General features: G+C 37.2%; 2 protein-coding genes across 2 annotated transcripts; both read left to right on the top strand.

Annotated features, from left to right (window-relative positions):
- The first annotated feature begins 1,908 nt into the window (after positions 1 to 1,908).
- LOC124393532 (tsukushi-like) lies at positions 1,909 to 2,949 on the top strand. Its single transcript, XM_046861433.1, has one exon. It carries the CDS (start codon positions 1,909 to 1,911, stop codon positions 2,947 to 2,949), a length of 1,041 nt encoding a protein of 346 aa, XP_046717389.1.
- Positions 2,950 to 4,456: 1,507 nt separating this feature from the next.
- On the top strand, positions 4,457 to 15,668 carry acer3 (alkaline ceramidase 3). Its single transcript, XM_046861146.1, has 11 exons — positions 4,457 to 4,626; positions 9,402 to 9,512; positions 10,872 to 10,924; positions 11,074 to 11,126; positions 11,263 to 11,344; positions 11,610 to 11,645; positions 12,079 to 12,137; positions 12,256 to 12,357; positions 12,442 to 12,546; positions 12,640 to 12,685; positions 13,266 to 15,668. The coding sequence occupies exons 1-11, from the start codon at positions 4,524 to 4,526 to the stop codon at positions 13,317 to 13,319; spliced, it is 804 nt and encodes a 267-aa protein (XP_046717102.1). The 5' UTR covers positions 4,457 to 4,523; the 3' UTR covers positions 13,320 to 15,668.
- The last annotated feature ends 1,445 nt before the right edge of the window (positions 15,669 to 17,113 follow it).

Here is a 17,113-nt window from a genome sequence, read left to right as displayed (position 1 = left end):
AATATACAGTGTGGAAATAGTGTGATAATAATACATCAATTTGTACTTAAGGTTCTAAAATCACCAAACATGTTTCTATATTTCAAGCTTTTTCAGGATGACCACTTTTCATGTCCACACAGATCATGCATAATCATAATTCTTTGTGAATGGAGCGATGCTTTTTCTCATCCCACATGCTTTAAAAAAAATAAAAATAATAAAAATAATAATTCTCAGCATTATTAACCCACATAACTATTTTTTTTTTAATTAAGCTTAGATGCTAACTTTCTGAACCACATACAATTTATCAATATTCATTTTTGTCCAGCTGTTAAAAGCTTACAGTTATACATATAAGGAAACATCAATGGTGATATTGTCAGCTGTCAGGACTTTAAAATAAAATTATTAAAGTAAAAAGGAGAACAAAGGAGAATAATTCCCTTCAGTTTATTCATTGAGAATCGATTTGCCTGAATGTTTTCTTAAAACAGTTGATTCTCACAAGCTTCAGTAGTTGGTGAGTGAAGTCTGGTGACACCTAGTGGAAATTTGCATCAGCAACAACCTACTGCCTGTACAGCTTTTATTTTTTATTTTATTTATTTATTTTTTCTGTTGAATGGTTGAATATATTTTCACTGATATAGTGCAAACGTATGTGTCCTGAACATTTAAACCAAATGTTTCAGACCTAAGCTGAATTTCACACACGTCTATTTATGCAGGTAAAATGCAATCCAGAAGTAGACAGACGAAATGAGACATATCCCAAATGACATCAGTGGACCATATCAAAACTGCTGCTGCTGAGGAGCACCTGGTCTTTCAACCTAAAAAAAAGATTTTCATTGAAATTGATTTTTATCTGGCCTGTGGCGAGTGACTGTAAGAGAAGAACTTTAGTGATACTTAAACTAAATCAATGTACAGCTAATCACTATCCTGAACTATAATAATTTCATTATAATCAGCATGCTTTTTAATAATTGTATAAAAGCACCATGCTAATAGTTCATGTAGATTGCATTACTGTTATTTCGATTCTTAGTACCAACCATTAGCTGGTAAAGGTTTAATTTTTTTATTTAATAGATTTTGCTTTTGTTTGTTTTTGGAATACTGTCCACAAAATTGCACAAAATATTTAGTATTAGGGCCAGTATTTAAAGTTATTTAATAAAATAATAAAATATAAAAGCTATATTTTCAAAGGTTTTTGTTAAATATTATATGGTGTTTTTTTTTCCTTTTTTTTTTTTTTTTTTTTTAAAAAAACAGAATTCCAGCTAACACAAATGTTTGCATCTCAGGTGACATTGTTTAGTTAATTAAATTGAATATAATAAATTGCCAGTCAATTGATTATATGTAATTAAGTCTTGAAACCATTTGTGAAAAATTCAAATAAACTCTGTTTGCTGGATGAGACAGTCATGAGACAAGGGGATTAGGGGAACTAATTAGAAAACAGTGCCCTCTCAAAGATCAGAAGTTTAAAGTAAAATTGTTTATCAACAGCACAAACAGATGCAAATACATCAACAAAGAGTGAACAACATTGTTCACCATGTTGTGCTCAAAGTGAACTCATAAAAATAACCTTAGATAAACTTTGTTGATTTTTATCTATTAAAAGTGGAATGAACCCATCTGTATAAAAATCCAAACCCGCAGTGCTGCTGTGTTAACAATTTATTAAAATTTGCAATATACATGCAATCCTGTTTTTAATGGCCATCTCCAAAAGAGGCACAGGAAACTGTCATTGTTGTGTGATTAGCAAAAAGCTCTCTTTGTGCTTTCATTTACACTCTGGTGTCAAAAAAAGGTGTTAAAGTGAACAAAAGGGCCGACCCGCTTTCTCTATTCTCAGAGTATTTAAGGATAATTAAAAGCAGTCTCCTCTTTCATTACAGAACGATGGCCATCGTCATGGCAGGAACAGTCGTTGCACTCCTTGTTCTTTTTTTCTCAACAGTGAAGACGTGCTATCCCGGGTGCCGCTGTGAGGAGCAGAGTTTCGGAATGTTCAGCAGCTTCAGCCTGACCAAAGTGGACTGCAGTAGACTGGGACCAAGCACAATTCCAGTTTCAATACCATTTAAAACCTCTTTGCTGGATCTTTCCTTTAATGGCATCCATTCTATAGAGGGCACTGTCTTCTCTGGACCGGGATACACCACGCTGTCTAGCCTCAATTTAAGTAACAACCTTATCTCTGTCATGAATGGAAGTGTATTCTCCAAACTGCACTATTTGGAGATGCTGGATCTGAGCTGGAACTCGATCCAGGACCTTGTTGAAGGTTTTTCAGGCCTCCTTCTTGCCGAGGTAAATCTGAGTCACAACCGGATTCATGAAATCAATCTGGATGTGTTTTGTGTTCAGAATCATGGAAGGCCTCTCAGCATTGATCTGTCTTATAACTTATTAAACTCAGTTATAAGGAGGAAACTTTCACAGCCTCTTAATATACAAAGCCTGGATTTAACAGGGAACGAGCTCATTTCTGTGCCAAACCTCCGGGACATCTCTTTACGGTTCCTCACCCTGGATGATAATCCCATATTGGTCATTCATGAACAGAGTTTTGCTGGATTGAAAAATCTCATTTACCTTTCTCTAAGCTCCATGCCCGAGCTACACACCATCAAACCTCAAAGCTTGCAAGAGCTCCAAAACCTCCAAGTGCTTGACCTTTCAAATAACATTAAACTAAAGACATTGAGTGCAGAGGTTTTTAGTGGCCTTACAGCTCTACAGGAGCTTAATTTGTCGAACTGCTGGGTCATGTCTTTGCCGGCCAACATCCTTCAGCTCCTCCCGAGCATTAAGAGCATTGCTCTGAGGGAGGGAGTGAATTGTTGGAGGATCCGGACACAGAAACAATTTCAAATACACGTCGGACAGAGTAAAGCTGAGGAGGTTTTAAAATGTGATGTGACTGGTGTCATTTTGTAGAATGCAAACAACAAATTAGACTTTTTAGAAATATTAGAAATATTACATTTGCACTATTGGAAAATAATTAATTGATTGTTGATAGATTTGTCATTTTCTTTATAAACAAATGAGTTGTCTATTTAACAAGTCACATAAAGTTATTTTCTGCAGGCGGAAACGAGTTCTTTTTTTATTTTTAGTGTGTGTCTGTTTTTTTAATTTTTATGTAAGGCCCATTATTAAAGCCTGGGTGGAGGAATTATTACATAAATCGGGCTGCATATTTAATCCCAGCCCTTTAGAAAAATGGTATCCACCCAGATAAAGAAAACCTCGAACTGCTTTCTAGTATGTGTATATGATTTTAATTAAACATGTACATTTTGGTTCATTTTGTATTTTCAGATGTCAATAGCGAACCAAAGATCGAATTATAATATACCTGAAATAAAGTGCAATACACTTAACATGTCCAAATGTATGCATGTTTTTGTTTCACTAGTTCTCATGTTATGAATTCTTGCTTTGCAGAGTTGAGGCGTTTTGGCATGTCTTGAGATAAAAAATATGCTCGTAGTCAAAACAGATCCTCGTTCAACCACAAGATATGTGTTAAACATCTTGAATGGGTTGCCCTACAACATGTCTGGCGTCAGAATGAATACACAATCCTGCTTAGATCATCAAGATACACCTCCTTCAATTGTTTGCTTCCGTTTAGCTTCTTTTTCCTTTCGCTTCTGTTCATTTGAGGAAATAGCATTTCTTTACATGTTTAAATTGAGGCGGAAAAAAGATGATCCCAATCAGGGTAGTAGTGTATCTGAGGACCATACCAAGAAGTAGGGAGGAATAGGTGATAAATGGGATGCAAGCGCGTTACAGAGAACAATGCATGCACATTTATTCACCCCAAGGAGCAATTTAGAGTTGTGATCCGTCTTCTGTCATGTTTTTTTGGTGAGTGGGAGGAAGTCAAATAACTCAGAGGAAATCTAGAGCAGTAACTTGTGTTCAGGATCAAACAGTGGAGCCTTCTTCTTCATTTTCTTCTTTATTTAGCTACTCCCTTTAGGGGTCACCACAGCAAATCATCATCTCCATTTCACCCTGTCCTCTGTATCTGCCTGGTTCCAAACCAACCATCTGCATGTCTTCCCTCACCACACCAATAAACCTCCGTTCACCTTCCTCTTATCTTTCTGCCTGGCGACTCCATCCTCAGCATTCTTCTACCGATATACCCCAATACATAACCCTATTCAGTTATATATACATATATAAATTATTGGAAGTATGTTCATGTATGTAGACATGTTGGGGCATCTGCTTATAATTTTTTTTCTGATTAAAGGAATGAAATGTATAAATTACATTAAAAAGAATATCCGTTAATTTGGATGAGCGAGGGCCAAAGAATCACTAAAATGATCCGATCTTCACATCACTAATGTACATGACGTAACAGTACGATTCTCTGCACTGTTATCTCACGTGTTCAAAGTGTATTGCTTTCTGATTGGCTATTCTCCAGAGCCCGTTAGTACACGCCCCTCCTTTTCGGCAGCGGAAGCCACGCCCTCTTGTTCATCATGGCTCCTGCGGCGGACAGACATGGTTACTGGGGAGCTCCAACCTCAACATTGGACTGGTGTGAAGAAAATTATGTCGTCTCATATTACATCGCAGAATTCTGTAAGTACAACACGATACAGCAATATCTGCAGCCGAGAGCTGTTTTTGTTAGTTAGTAAGTTTGTTAGTTAGTTTGTTGTTGCCAACGTTAGCTAGCTAGCAACGGGTGAAGAGAGAGAGGTAGGTCGTCCGGCCAACTCACCGCTAGTGCACAAACTCGGACAGAAAGCAGATATTTCAGATTTGAACCCCGGGACATGGTGCACAAATGACGAGATATCGCCATCTAGTTTATGGAAAACACCGAGGAAGACGATTGTCCTCCTGAAGGCTCCAAACCGTAGCTAAAACGTTAGATTATGTGAAATGTCAAAAAAGTCTTATTTTAAAAGAAGGGCACTTGGTAGGGAGCATAAACACTCCTTTCGTATTCTATAGAGCGTACTTGTATAGCAAGGGGAGAGTCATTTAGGATCATTGTTTAGCTTGTCATATTGTTAGCTTGTAAGCTTGTTAGCTTGTAATATTAATAATAATAATATTAATAATAATGTCAAGTCACGTTTATTTGTATAGCGCTTTTCACAACAGACATTGTCTCAAAGCAGCTTTACACAAATCAACAGTCAAGGTGAATGGTGTGCATTTATCCCTGATGAGCAGCCATGGCGACTGTGGCAAGGAAAAACTCCCTTAGATGTTATGAGGAAGAAACCTTGAGAGGAACCAGACTCAAAAGGGGAACCCATCCTCATTTGGGTGACATCAAGAGTTTGATCATAAATCTTTCAACAGTACAGAACACTGGAGAGTGAGAACTAGCATGATTACTGGAGTATAAGATTATAAGTGATGTTCTTTCTGCAGCCTTATACAGTCTATATGGTTAGTAGCTCCTAGTTTTATGAGCTCAGCATTTGTGATCATCACAGATCCAGCATCAGCTTCTCCATGCCAGAGCCTTTAAACACTCCAGGAGGTCCAATTTCAAAACTCCACACATGTAGCGTGATCCGATTGGCACTGGTACGCCTCTAGATGGTTCGGGATGTTTGCGAGTTCGGCATCTACTTCTTCAACGGTCCGTAATCATCACGAGGTGGGAGGTGACTGGAGCTGGCCAAACCTCAGGGTGTCTCAGGATGAGGAGAGAAAGAGAAGCAGTGGAGAGCAATTAGCGTAGCTGCTGTTCATGATAGTAACAGCACAAGTTGATAATGTGCATGTGATCAGATGTTCTGGAGCACAAGGTTATGATGTGACGTATGTTATGTGTAGGCTTTGCTAAAAAGATATGTTTTTAATCTACACTTCAACTGGGAGAGTGTGTCTGAGCCCCAAACACTGTCAGGAAGACCATTCCAGAGTTTAGGAGCTAAATGTGAAAATGCTCTACCACCTTTAGTGGACTTTGCTATTCTAGGAACTACTAGAAGTCCAGAGTTTTGAGATCTCAGGGAGCGTGACGGATTGTAGGGTGTTAAAAGACCGGATAGATACATGGGAGCCAAACCATTTAGTGCTTTATAAGTAAGAAGTAATAGTTTGTAGTCTAATCGAAACTTAACAGGATGCCGATGTAGGGACGATAAGATTGGGTTTATGTGATCATATTTTCTTGACCTTGTAAGAATTCTGGCTGCTGCATTCTGAACTAACTGAAGCTTGTTTATTAATGATGCTGGACATCCACCTAGTAATGCATTACAATAATAATAATAATAATAATAATAATAATAATGTTAATAATATGACTAGTAATAATATTAATAATAATAATATTAATAATAATGTCAAGTCACGTTTATTTGTATAGCGCTTTTCACAACAGACATTGTCTCAAAGCAGCTTTACACAAATCAACAGTCAAGGTGAATGGTGTGCATTTATCCCTGATGAGCAGCCATGGCGACTGTGGCAAGGAAAAACTCCCTTAGATGTTATGAGGAAGAAACCTTGAGAGGAACCAGACTCAAAAGGGGAACCCATCCTCATTTGGGTGACATCAAGAGTTTGATCATAAATCTTTCAACAGTACAGAACACTGGAGAGTGAGAACTAGCATGATTACTGGAGTATAAGATTATAAGTGATGTTCTTTCTGCAGCCTTATACAGTCTATATGGTTAGTAGCTCCTAGTTTTATGAGCTCAGCATTTGTGATCATCACAGATCCAGCATCAGCTTCTCCATGCCAGAGCCTTTAAACACTCCAGGAGGTCCAATTTCAAAACTCCACACATGTAGCGTGATCCGATTGGCACTGGTACGTCTCTAGATGGTTCGGGATGTTTGCGAGTTCGGCATCTACTTCTTCAACGGTCCGTAATCATCACGAGGTGGGAGGTGACTGGAGCTGGCCAAACCTCAGGGTGTCTCAGGATGAGGAGAGAAAGAGAAGCAGTGGAGAGCAATTAGCGTAGCTGCTGTTCATGATAGTAACAGCACAAGTTGATAATGTGCATGTGATCAGATGTTCTGGAGCACAAGGTTATGATGTGACGTATGTTATGTGTAGGCTTTGCTAAAAAGATATGTTTTTAATCTACACTTCAACTGGGAGAGTGTGTCTGAGCCCCAAACACTGTCAGGAAGACCATTCCAGAGTTTAGGAGCTAAATGTGAAAATGCTCTACCACCTTTAGTGGACTTTGCTATTCTAGGAACTACTAGAAGTCCAGAGTTTTGAGATCTCAGGGAGCGTGACGGATTGTAGGGTGTTAAAAGACCGGATAGATACATGGGAGCCAAACCATTTAGTGCTTTATAAGTAAGAAGTAATAGTTTGTAGTCTAATCGAAACTTAACAGGATGCCGATGTAGGGACGATAAGATTGGGTTTATGTGATCATATTTTCTTGACCTTGTAAGAATTCTGGCTGCTGCATTCTGAACTAACTGAAGCTTGTTTATTAATGATGCTGGACATCCACCTAGTAATGCATTACAATAATAATAATAATAATAATAATAATAATAATGTTAATAATATGACTAGTAATAATATTAATATTAATAATAATAATAAAAGGTAAAGCATTTAACGCCCATGAAATAAAATAATTACTTCCGAGCTTTTAATTTGTACCTTGGTATTAGGTATATGGTAACATACCTGTGAAAATTGTTAAATTAAATGTTTCATTCTAATAGTTTATCCCTTCTATTTTATTCATCTATTTCTGACAACTCGTTCTGTACTATTACTCTTTTGCCTAATTAAATGCTATCTTGAATGGACAGACCCCGCCCATGTGGGCGTGTCTCGATTGACATAACTGGCTTTTTAACAGTAACTCACGTGGTTGTGGGTTTTTTGTTGTTGTGGCTTTTCGTCTTCATGCTCATTATTACAGTGCCAACAGCACATGGTTTGGGTGCATTGTTTTGGATAAAAAGATAAGGTTACTGGGTGTTTGGTAAATCGGTCATGCACTGAAATATGCTGTCACTTTTACTCACTGTTTTGAAGGTAGATATATATCAACTTTCAGAATCGAAACACGGTTCTTGGTCTGTTTCATATTTCATGGATGTGGTCGCATTAAATCTTCCCCTTATTTTAACTGGGGAACTCAAACCTGTACAGCATGACAATGCTCCTTAATGATGGGAAGATCTGAACATTTTAGTGACTCGGTTCTTTGAATCTCGTTCATCAAAATGTACAAATCTTCTTTCGAGTCATTTAACGTATTTTATTCCTTTAATCAGAAATAAAATGTTACATTTTAAATAAGCAGATCCTCCAACATCTTGAGTGGTCTGCTATAGATCAGGTCACTCAAGATCTCAAAAACACGACACATGGCTAGTGTTCATTGTTTTGGGGAAAACGGTAATGCTTGTTTTCTAAAACAATCATGCGTTCAAACATGCACTCTGTCTGACTTACTGTTTTAAAAGTAAATATGTAAACATTTCACAATCAAATCATGGTTCTCTGCCTTCCATTAGATTCTTACTTAATGTTACTGAGTCATTATATACTTAAAATCAATGGTATTTATTTATGTTTTTCTTTTCGAAAGCACACATGTGGATGCAGTAGCGTTACATTTTCCCCTCACTTGAACTAGGAGACCCAAACCTGTTCCAGTGCGCCAGTGCTCCTGTGCACAATGCCTGCTCCATGAACATATGGTTGAGTAAACTTGATTGCTGTTCACCAACAGCACATCGTTGGTGTTCATTGTTTTTTTTGTTTTGGGGGGGAAAGGCAACGTTACTGGTTGTTATGTAAATCAATCATGCACTCAACTATGCAGTTGCCCTGACATACTGTTATGGAAGTAAATATATAAACATTTGAAATCGAATCAGGGTTCTCTGTCTTTCACAGTCTTCCATTAGATTCTTACTTAATGTTATTAGGACTTTATATCTTTAAAATTTGTTTCATTTTTTATTTTTAAATGTGGTATAGTATAAAACCTTTCCTTGATGTACAAGACCCAAACCTGTTCCAGCATGACAATGCTCAATGCACAAAGCCAGCTACATAAACATATTGTTTACATGGTTTGAAATGGACGCTTGAGAGTGGCCTGCTATAGAGATTTGACCTCAGCGCTGTCGAACTTGATTGACAAAAATTGGCACGCAGAATGCACCGCCCGGCCTCTTCACCCATCACCAGTACCTAACTTTACTAACACTCTTGTGGCTGAATGAATGGAACCCAGTGGAACCTCTTTCTAGAGGGGTGGAGGGTATTATAACTGTAAATGGGGATTTGGAGTGGAATGTTGGAATGAATGGAAAAAGCACATGCTCAGATGTCCACAAACTTCTGTCCAGTTCACTGTGCTTAGTGTGTTTTTCTCTCTTTACAGATAACACAGTCAGTAATCTCATTATGATCCTTCCACCGATTTATGGGGCGTTCCAGTTGTTTAAAAACGGATTTGAGTTCCGCTACATTTTGTCCTTTTTGGGACTTGCAGGTGAGTCTGAACAATTTATTCAGTTTGTTAAGAAAGTCACAGAGTCTAAATGCTTATTCCACAGCGCTGCTGAATTGTTGCTGGTACAGGTTTATATTAATGTGCTTGGACTGTTGTTTCCATGGTAACCACTCATTAGTGTTGTAAGAAATATAATATAAGGACAGCAAAGACCATAATTAAACGTTTTTCCCAACATGACCGTACATTTCCGACATGAACATTTCCGTAACAATATACATGAAGTACTTTGGGTTCGTCTGAGTCAAAAAGCACCCAGGACAATTCCTGCTCAAACATTTTATACTGTTCTTCCTGCCTGTAATGCAAATGGGATTTAAATGTAAATGCAAATTAAGTGTAAGGATTTAGTAATGGACCAAATGACCTGGTGATACTATTCTCTATGTAATCAATGTCACATACAGTACACCTTCACTTGGTTTGGTTGCAGGTGTTACCACCCAAATAGCCATATTACATAATTACTTGACATATATCTTGGAATTCGGGTTTGGAGTCCAGGTTTTGGCAATTTGAAGCACTTTCTTTTTTAAATCTAACAATAAACACAAACAGATAACAAAATGTGTTAGTCACAGATCATGATTGTGATTAAGTTTTCTTTGAGGAGATTTTTGTTGAATGTTTGTAGAAGGAGCCTCTAGTGTTTTTATCATGGAAAATATAGTACTCTAAGGAGTGCTGATTCTTGACAACATGACAAGCCACATTCATTTACTTTGTAACTCTAAGAATGGAGCTTGTCAAAGAATGTCTAAAAGATTACTGATGTGCATCAGTACATTAAAAAAAAATTGTAAAAGGATAAAAAGTACAACATTCTATTTCTTAATTATTAACCATAGCCAAATTGCTGCTTTATAAGAGAACATTTCTGTTTCAGGACCCGCTGTTACCTGTGCCAATGTAATCAACTTTATTCATTTTCTATAACAGCATGTCTGTGAGCTTCTGGCAAAGGGTTTCATTCCTGTGTTTCAGCCGTGTTTATCGACACACCCTCTCCGTATCTAGTACTTCACACAGGCATGCACTTGCAGAACAATGCAAGGAGGGTATACATACACTGGAGCTTGGCAGGCAGAACAATCTAGTATGCAGTAAATGTGATTATCTTGTTTACAATTTATACGCTCTGTTTGTTTCGAATTATATCACCACCTTTCACCTAATTCACAATGTGTGCTCCAGAGCATGAAGATCCCAGAGTGTGTGTCTAAACACCATGCAGGAATGCAGGAATGCAGGGCATGTTTCAGACAATTTGCATATGTGTAAAAAAAAAAAAAAAAAAAAGAAATAGTATGTGATTTTTTTCCCCTGTTATTAATCCAGCTGTTGGCATCGGCTCATGGTGCTTCCACATGACGCTAAAATACGAAATGCAGGTGAGATTAGATTTTATTTGTATTTAAGTGCATCATCGTTTCCACCCTATAAGCAATATAAATCACTGGAGCTTTTATAGACCCTATGCAATTATGTAGTAAATATTTATTTAGTTCACCTGCTTCTATTTATCACAAAATCTTTCCAGCTGCTAGATGAGCTGCCAATGATCTACAGCTGCTGCATTTTCGTTTACTGTTTGTAAGTCTGTTATCTACATACATCTGTTAATATTTTATTGATTTATATTTTGATAATTCATCGTAGAAAAATCTGTAGATTTGAGTGACGCACCATCAGCCATAAATATTAAAATAATAAATGATGCATTTTTCAGATATGAATGCTTCAAGCAAGAGAATGCAGTTAGCTATTTGCCAATTGCACTCCTCCTCATCTTCAGTGTTACAGTCAGTGTGGTAAGGCTGCTCAAAGTCTTTAATTTCTTACACATAGATAAGATAGATCAATCCATTGATCGATCAGGCATACATCGTAAAATTATGACCGGTGAAATGAATATTGTTATTCACTTAAACTGTCATAATATTATAATTATAATTGTGTTGTTACACAACATTAGGCAGGTGGTCTTAATGTTAAGCCGGATCGTGGTTTGTCCTATCTATCTAGCTATCAATAATAGATACTAATGCCGTTTTTTTTTTTTTTTTTTGTATGTAGGTGTATTTGCAGTGGAAGGAACCAGTATTTCATCAGGTAAGCCTGATTGTATATTAAATGGTCCCGTCCCCCCTATATCAAATTATGTAGCATTTAATAATATACTTTAAAAAAGACATATTGCGTCAGTGCGAACATGACTATAACGTTCCTACCACACTTTACACCATGCTTTAAAAAAACGCCCAAGGACAAATGTGTTGCACCCACAGGAAAAAAAAAAAAGCGGAGACTTTACGTTGCAGAGCCGGTTAAGTCTGAGGGCACGAAGCCAAGGCTGGTTCTGATAAGAAAGGCTGACATCCAAGCACGTAGGCGCTTAATCACTTTGTGCCGTTGTGTTTGTTTAGTCCTGGGTTTCTGGGAGAGCGTGAATAATCCACACACAATTTCCTGGGTGCCGCATAAACCCTGATGTGTTTACAGTGAATACAATACCTTTTGTTGACCTTTACATTCTTTCCTCTAGGTCATGTATGCAGTGCTGGTGGCTTTTTTAGTGTTTCGCTCGATTTTCATAGTAACATGGTGAGTGCATGTGATTTAGATGATTTTTATTAACACAAAACCAACAAAACCATAGAAGTCTTCTAGTTTTTTTTTTTATTGAAAATGTGTCTGATTAAAAGGTGACTTTTTGCTCCAGGGTGTATCCATGGATGAGAGAGCTGTGCTACACCTCCTTATCCGTCTTCCTGTTGGGATTTGTTTTATGGAACATTGATAATATATTCTGTGACTCTTTAAGGTAATTACTTGTACAGTTCTTGCAGCTCTATGTTTTTTGGTATATACGTGCTGTAATATCACTAATGGACTGCTATTCTTTCAGAGCCACAAGACAGAAGCTGCCCCCTGTAGTCGGAGCAGTGACACAGCTCCATGCATGGTGGCACATTCTGACAGGACTCGGCTCCTACTTGCACATTCTACTCAGGTATTTCTTACCTTGAATTTTAGCCCAGTGAAGTACGAGGCAATTTGGATTTCTTGAAATGTTCATTATTTTATTTGTACTCTTGTGACGTAGTCTTCAGATTCGGACCACCTACCTCAAGTACAGACCGAAATTAAAGGTGAGTACTGCTTTACCGTTCTACCTCCTGAAGAAGTCAAGTATGTACAAGATGTCCAATACTGCCATCTGCTGGAATAAGGTGGACATTACAGGGTTATGCCGGTGGAACGTTTGCCACAACGTTTAGCTGCTTTCAGATGCAGATCCTAATTTGCAGCACAAACAGCATATGCCAATTTATTTAAAAATTACAAAAAAAAAAGGCCAGCATGATTGTCTGGCCGATTAATCGGTTTGTTTCTATGTTTCTCCATCTATTATTTTAACGGATAGTTTTGACTATTTATCGTTTTCATTTCATTTACGTTTAACTATTTCTTTGTATGTATTAATGTATGTATGTCTGCTTTCTATATCTTCTTGCTTCTTTGGCTTTTCTGCAGTTCTTTATTATTTTTGTGTGCTGCTTCTCTGTCTAATTATGCCTTATTGTCTGAGCATTATAAAATGAGCTCCGATTGAACTGTCTGTCTTAGCAGTCGGTTTGTCTGGTTATCTGTCTCCATGGCATATCCATGGATAATCAGTCCATCTGATTCTCCAATTTGTTAAATAATCTTCATTTTTTGCCGTTGCAGCTTGTATGTGGCTTATTGCCTGTGCTGCACATCGAGTCCCAGAAGACAAGTTGAAGGAATGTTGAGGGGATGAGCTCACGGATCACAGAGCTCGAGCGCTTCAAAGCCCAGCCATTTGCCTCCAGCCTGATCGGGGAAGTGAGCAGCAGCTGGCTGTACCCTCAATCCCCTTCAGTTTGAAAGTGTAGTTTGTACTTCCCATGTTATGGAAAATGCTCAGATTGTATTGATTAATCATTGATTAGATCAGACATTTGTGGAAGGAGACAGCACAGCCGCTTAATTTCTGTCAAGTACGTTACTTATCCGCTGCCACACACTCATGTGAGACCTGAATTACGTTCAGACTAGCAAGCGACACAACAATAGCTGGCTGTAAAAAAAGAAATTATATACAGACATTACTGACATAAAAAGATATTCATCTGCCTGTGTTGCTCGTACATACTTAAGCATGTAACATAAACCAAACTTAATAATATTAATAAATCATATAGTGTTATATAGATTTTGTTTTGGCATCTATCATTTCTCTAAAGAGACTTGTCGCTTGCTAGTGTGAAAGCTAATGAATGGAGATCATGGTCAGTGCCTGATTTTATTATTTGTTATTATTTTTCACATGTATCTACCTTGGAATGATGTTAAAACTTGATATTGATTGCAAGCATTATATATATTTTCATTATTTGCTTAATCATTAATATATATTTTTGCTCTGCTTCCAAATCATGACGCATCACTATTTACAAAAAAAAAAAAAAAAAAAAAGAATATTTTTTCCTGGTCTCTGCTCTGGCTAAGTTTATGATTAAGTGTTTAGCTTTTTTTTAAGGATCATAAAAGGTGAATTTAAAAGGGTCTTGAGATTAGTGATGGCTTGATGCTAATCTTATGGGGGGGAAAAAAAGTCAAATTCTTTAACTGGAATTGATTGTTGTATTAGCTTGTTTTTTTGGGGGGATACTGGATCCTCATTTTTGAAGGAATTGACTGAATGAATGAATTTCACATTGTGCTAATTACTGTAAACAAATTTCATAGTGTTGTCTTGATGAATGTACAGGCATTTGTTTTACTTAAAATTAGGGATGCATTCATACTTATATCAGTATCAGATATCGATCAGAAATTGAACGTGAAATATTGCGACTTCATGCGCACGCACTTCCTCTCTGCGAGCACTGAGACACCCCCCATGTTACGAGGGTTTTAATCATCAGGCTTGCTAAGAATTACCACTTTTGCCATGACGTAAAAATTGAGTTAATTTCAAAAAGCTCAGCAACTACCAACATAAATAAAGCTGAATGTTCCCTGACTCCTCAGACTCTTCAGTTCTCTGTCAGTTACTCATTTCCTTTTCGGGCTCATAGTATTTTGAAGCTCGAGCTCCGTCTTAATGGTATTGATGCATCCCTAATTTTATTTAACAATGTTATTGATTCCTATATGTGATGATCATTAATTTTGCTGTTGTTATTGTGATTTTTGTATTTATTTACATTACTGGTCCCGGAAGTATTTTATGAAGGACCACTTGCCTGTGAAGTGGCACATAATTTTCTGTGGGAAAAGCAGGCTTTAAGCGATCCATCAATTTCATCATCCTTCTAAACACTAAGAAGTGAATGATAGTCATTTGGAGCGCAATTTTAGAAAATCAAGCATTTATCTATCTTTGTCAATACCCTACTCTATGCACAATAACATCATTTTTGGGAATGACTCTGCTCATACCCGCACATTGACGTATGGACCCGACACGAGCTGCACATCTAAAGGGAATCGTTTATTCTCGCTCTTCGGAGTAGCACCGAGTTCCACAAACACATTCTGCATACACCGTTTTACCTCTGGGTGAACTTGTATTCGTTTACTTAAACTATCAATGTGAATTGTTGACAATGATAATAGATGTACCACGTCTACGTTTTTTTTGTTCTGTTCAGTGAATGTCGTTGTGTGTTACATGTATACATCTGTGTGTTACTGCATCACTATATGAAGCTGAAGTGTAATATTGAACATATTTGTATGTTGCTGCTTTGGTTAGAGTGGACCTGCTGATATTATCAAGTGTGCCTTAGACGTAGTCCTATTGGACTTGATATTACCATATACTATCTATACATACAGTTGTCTTGAATGTCAAATGCTAGTTCCTGTATGTTATTCTCATTGTAATGTCATATAAGGCAAAAAGAACAAACAAGGAACTAGTGCCAATACGGTTCCTGTGCCATTTTATGACAGCATCGATCGACTACCTTATTTACTTCTGTAAAATCATTAAGCATACCATGTTGAAACCACTGCACAAGTTTTTGTCTTGATGCTTCATTTACCTGCTGAATGTTGAGTCATTTAGGAATTATGTTATTAAAGTCAGTGTCAGTGGTGTATCACTGTGATTCTTTTCATTTAATTTTACAAGTTTTTCTTACTAACACAAGGCTTTTACATACCCAAACGTGGTACTTTTGTGTTCCTTTTTACATTTGCCAACCTTCTCCCAACCCTGAACACCATTGGGCAATAGTGACTGCAATTTTGTAGTGCATTTTTAAAAATGATCAGATCTATTGTTTCCAACATGAAATCCAGTAAATGTACTTTGTTACTGTACATAAGTTTTACCGAGTATCAAAGATATAAGCAACTTTTACTCTTTTTAATTTTTCTGTTTCATTTATCATTTGATTTATGTACATATACAGTACAGACCAAAAGTTTGGACACACCTTCTCATTCAAAGAGTTTTCTTTATTTTCATGACTATGAAAATTGTAGATTCACACTGAAGGCATCAAAACTATGAATTAACACGTGGAATTATATATGTAATTATATACATAACAAAAAAGTGTGAAACAACTGAAAAATGTCATATTCTAGGTTCTTCAAAGTAGCCACCTTTTGCTTTGATTACTGCTTTGTACACTCTTGGCATTCTCTTGATGAGCTTCAAGAGGTAGTCACCTGAAATGGTCTTCCAACAGTCTTGAAGGAGTTCCCCGAGAGATGCTTGGCACTTGTTGGCCCTTTTGCCTTCACTCTGCGGTCCAGCTCACCCCTAAACCATCTCGATTGGGTTCAGGTCCGGTGACTGTGGAGGCCAGGTCATCTGGCGCAGCACCCCATCACTCTCCTTCTTGGTCAAATAGCCCTTGATGCCTTCAGTGTGACTCTACAATTTTCATTGTCATGAAAATAAAGAAAACTCTTTGAATGAGAAGGTGTGTCCAAACTTTTGGTCTGTACTGTATATATATATATATATATATATATATATATATATATATATATATATATATATATATATATAGTATTTGAGTTAAAGTGGAGATACGTTACTCAAATAAAATGCAAAATATTACTTTAGTAAATGTAAAAGTGCTCCCTTTCAAAGTTCACTTGAGTAAAAGTACAAAAGCATTTGCCTTCAAATGTACTTAGTACTATGACATTATGGCTATAATTTACCGTATTTTTCGGACTATAAGCCGCTACTTTTTCCCCACGTTTTGAACCCCGCGGCTTAAACAACGAAGCGGCTAATTTATGAATTTTTCCTGCTTTTTTCCCGGTTTTACAAACTTCAAGCCAAAAAACTGAGCGACATAACATTAGACCAATGAAATTTCCTAGCGGAAACGAAAAACACACCTCATCTGTGTTCTGAGCTGCACGGGTTCGGGAGAAAAAACGTTTTTTTAACGCACGACGATGCCAAAAGATAAACTCTCGAGAGAAATAGTTGTGAAAGGAAGGAGGAAGACAGTGAACAATGACTTTCTTGGTAGGCTACTGTTTAGATACAAGCCGTTGTAACGCGTTGAGTCTGG

The sequence above is a fragment of the Silurus meridionalis genome, chromosome 11, assembly GCF_014805685.1.
Source record: "Silurus meridionalis isolate SWU-2019-XX chromosome 11, ASM1480568v1, whole genome shotgun sequence".
NCBI lineage: Eukaryota > Metazoa > Chordata > Actinopteri > Siluriformes > Siluridae > Silurus > Silurus meridionalis.
This window is presented reverse-complemented; position numbering and strand designations above follow the sequence as displayed.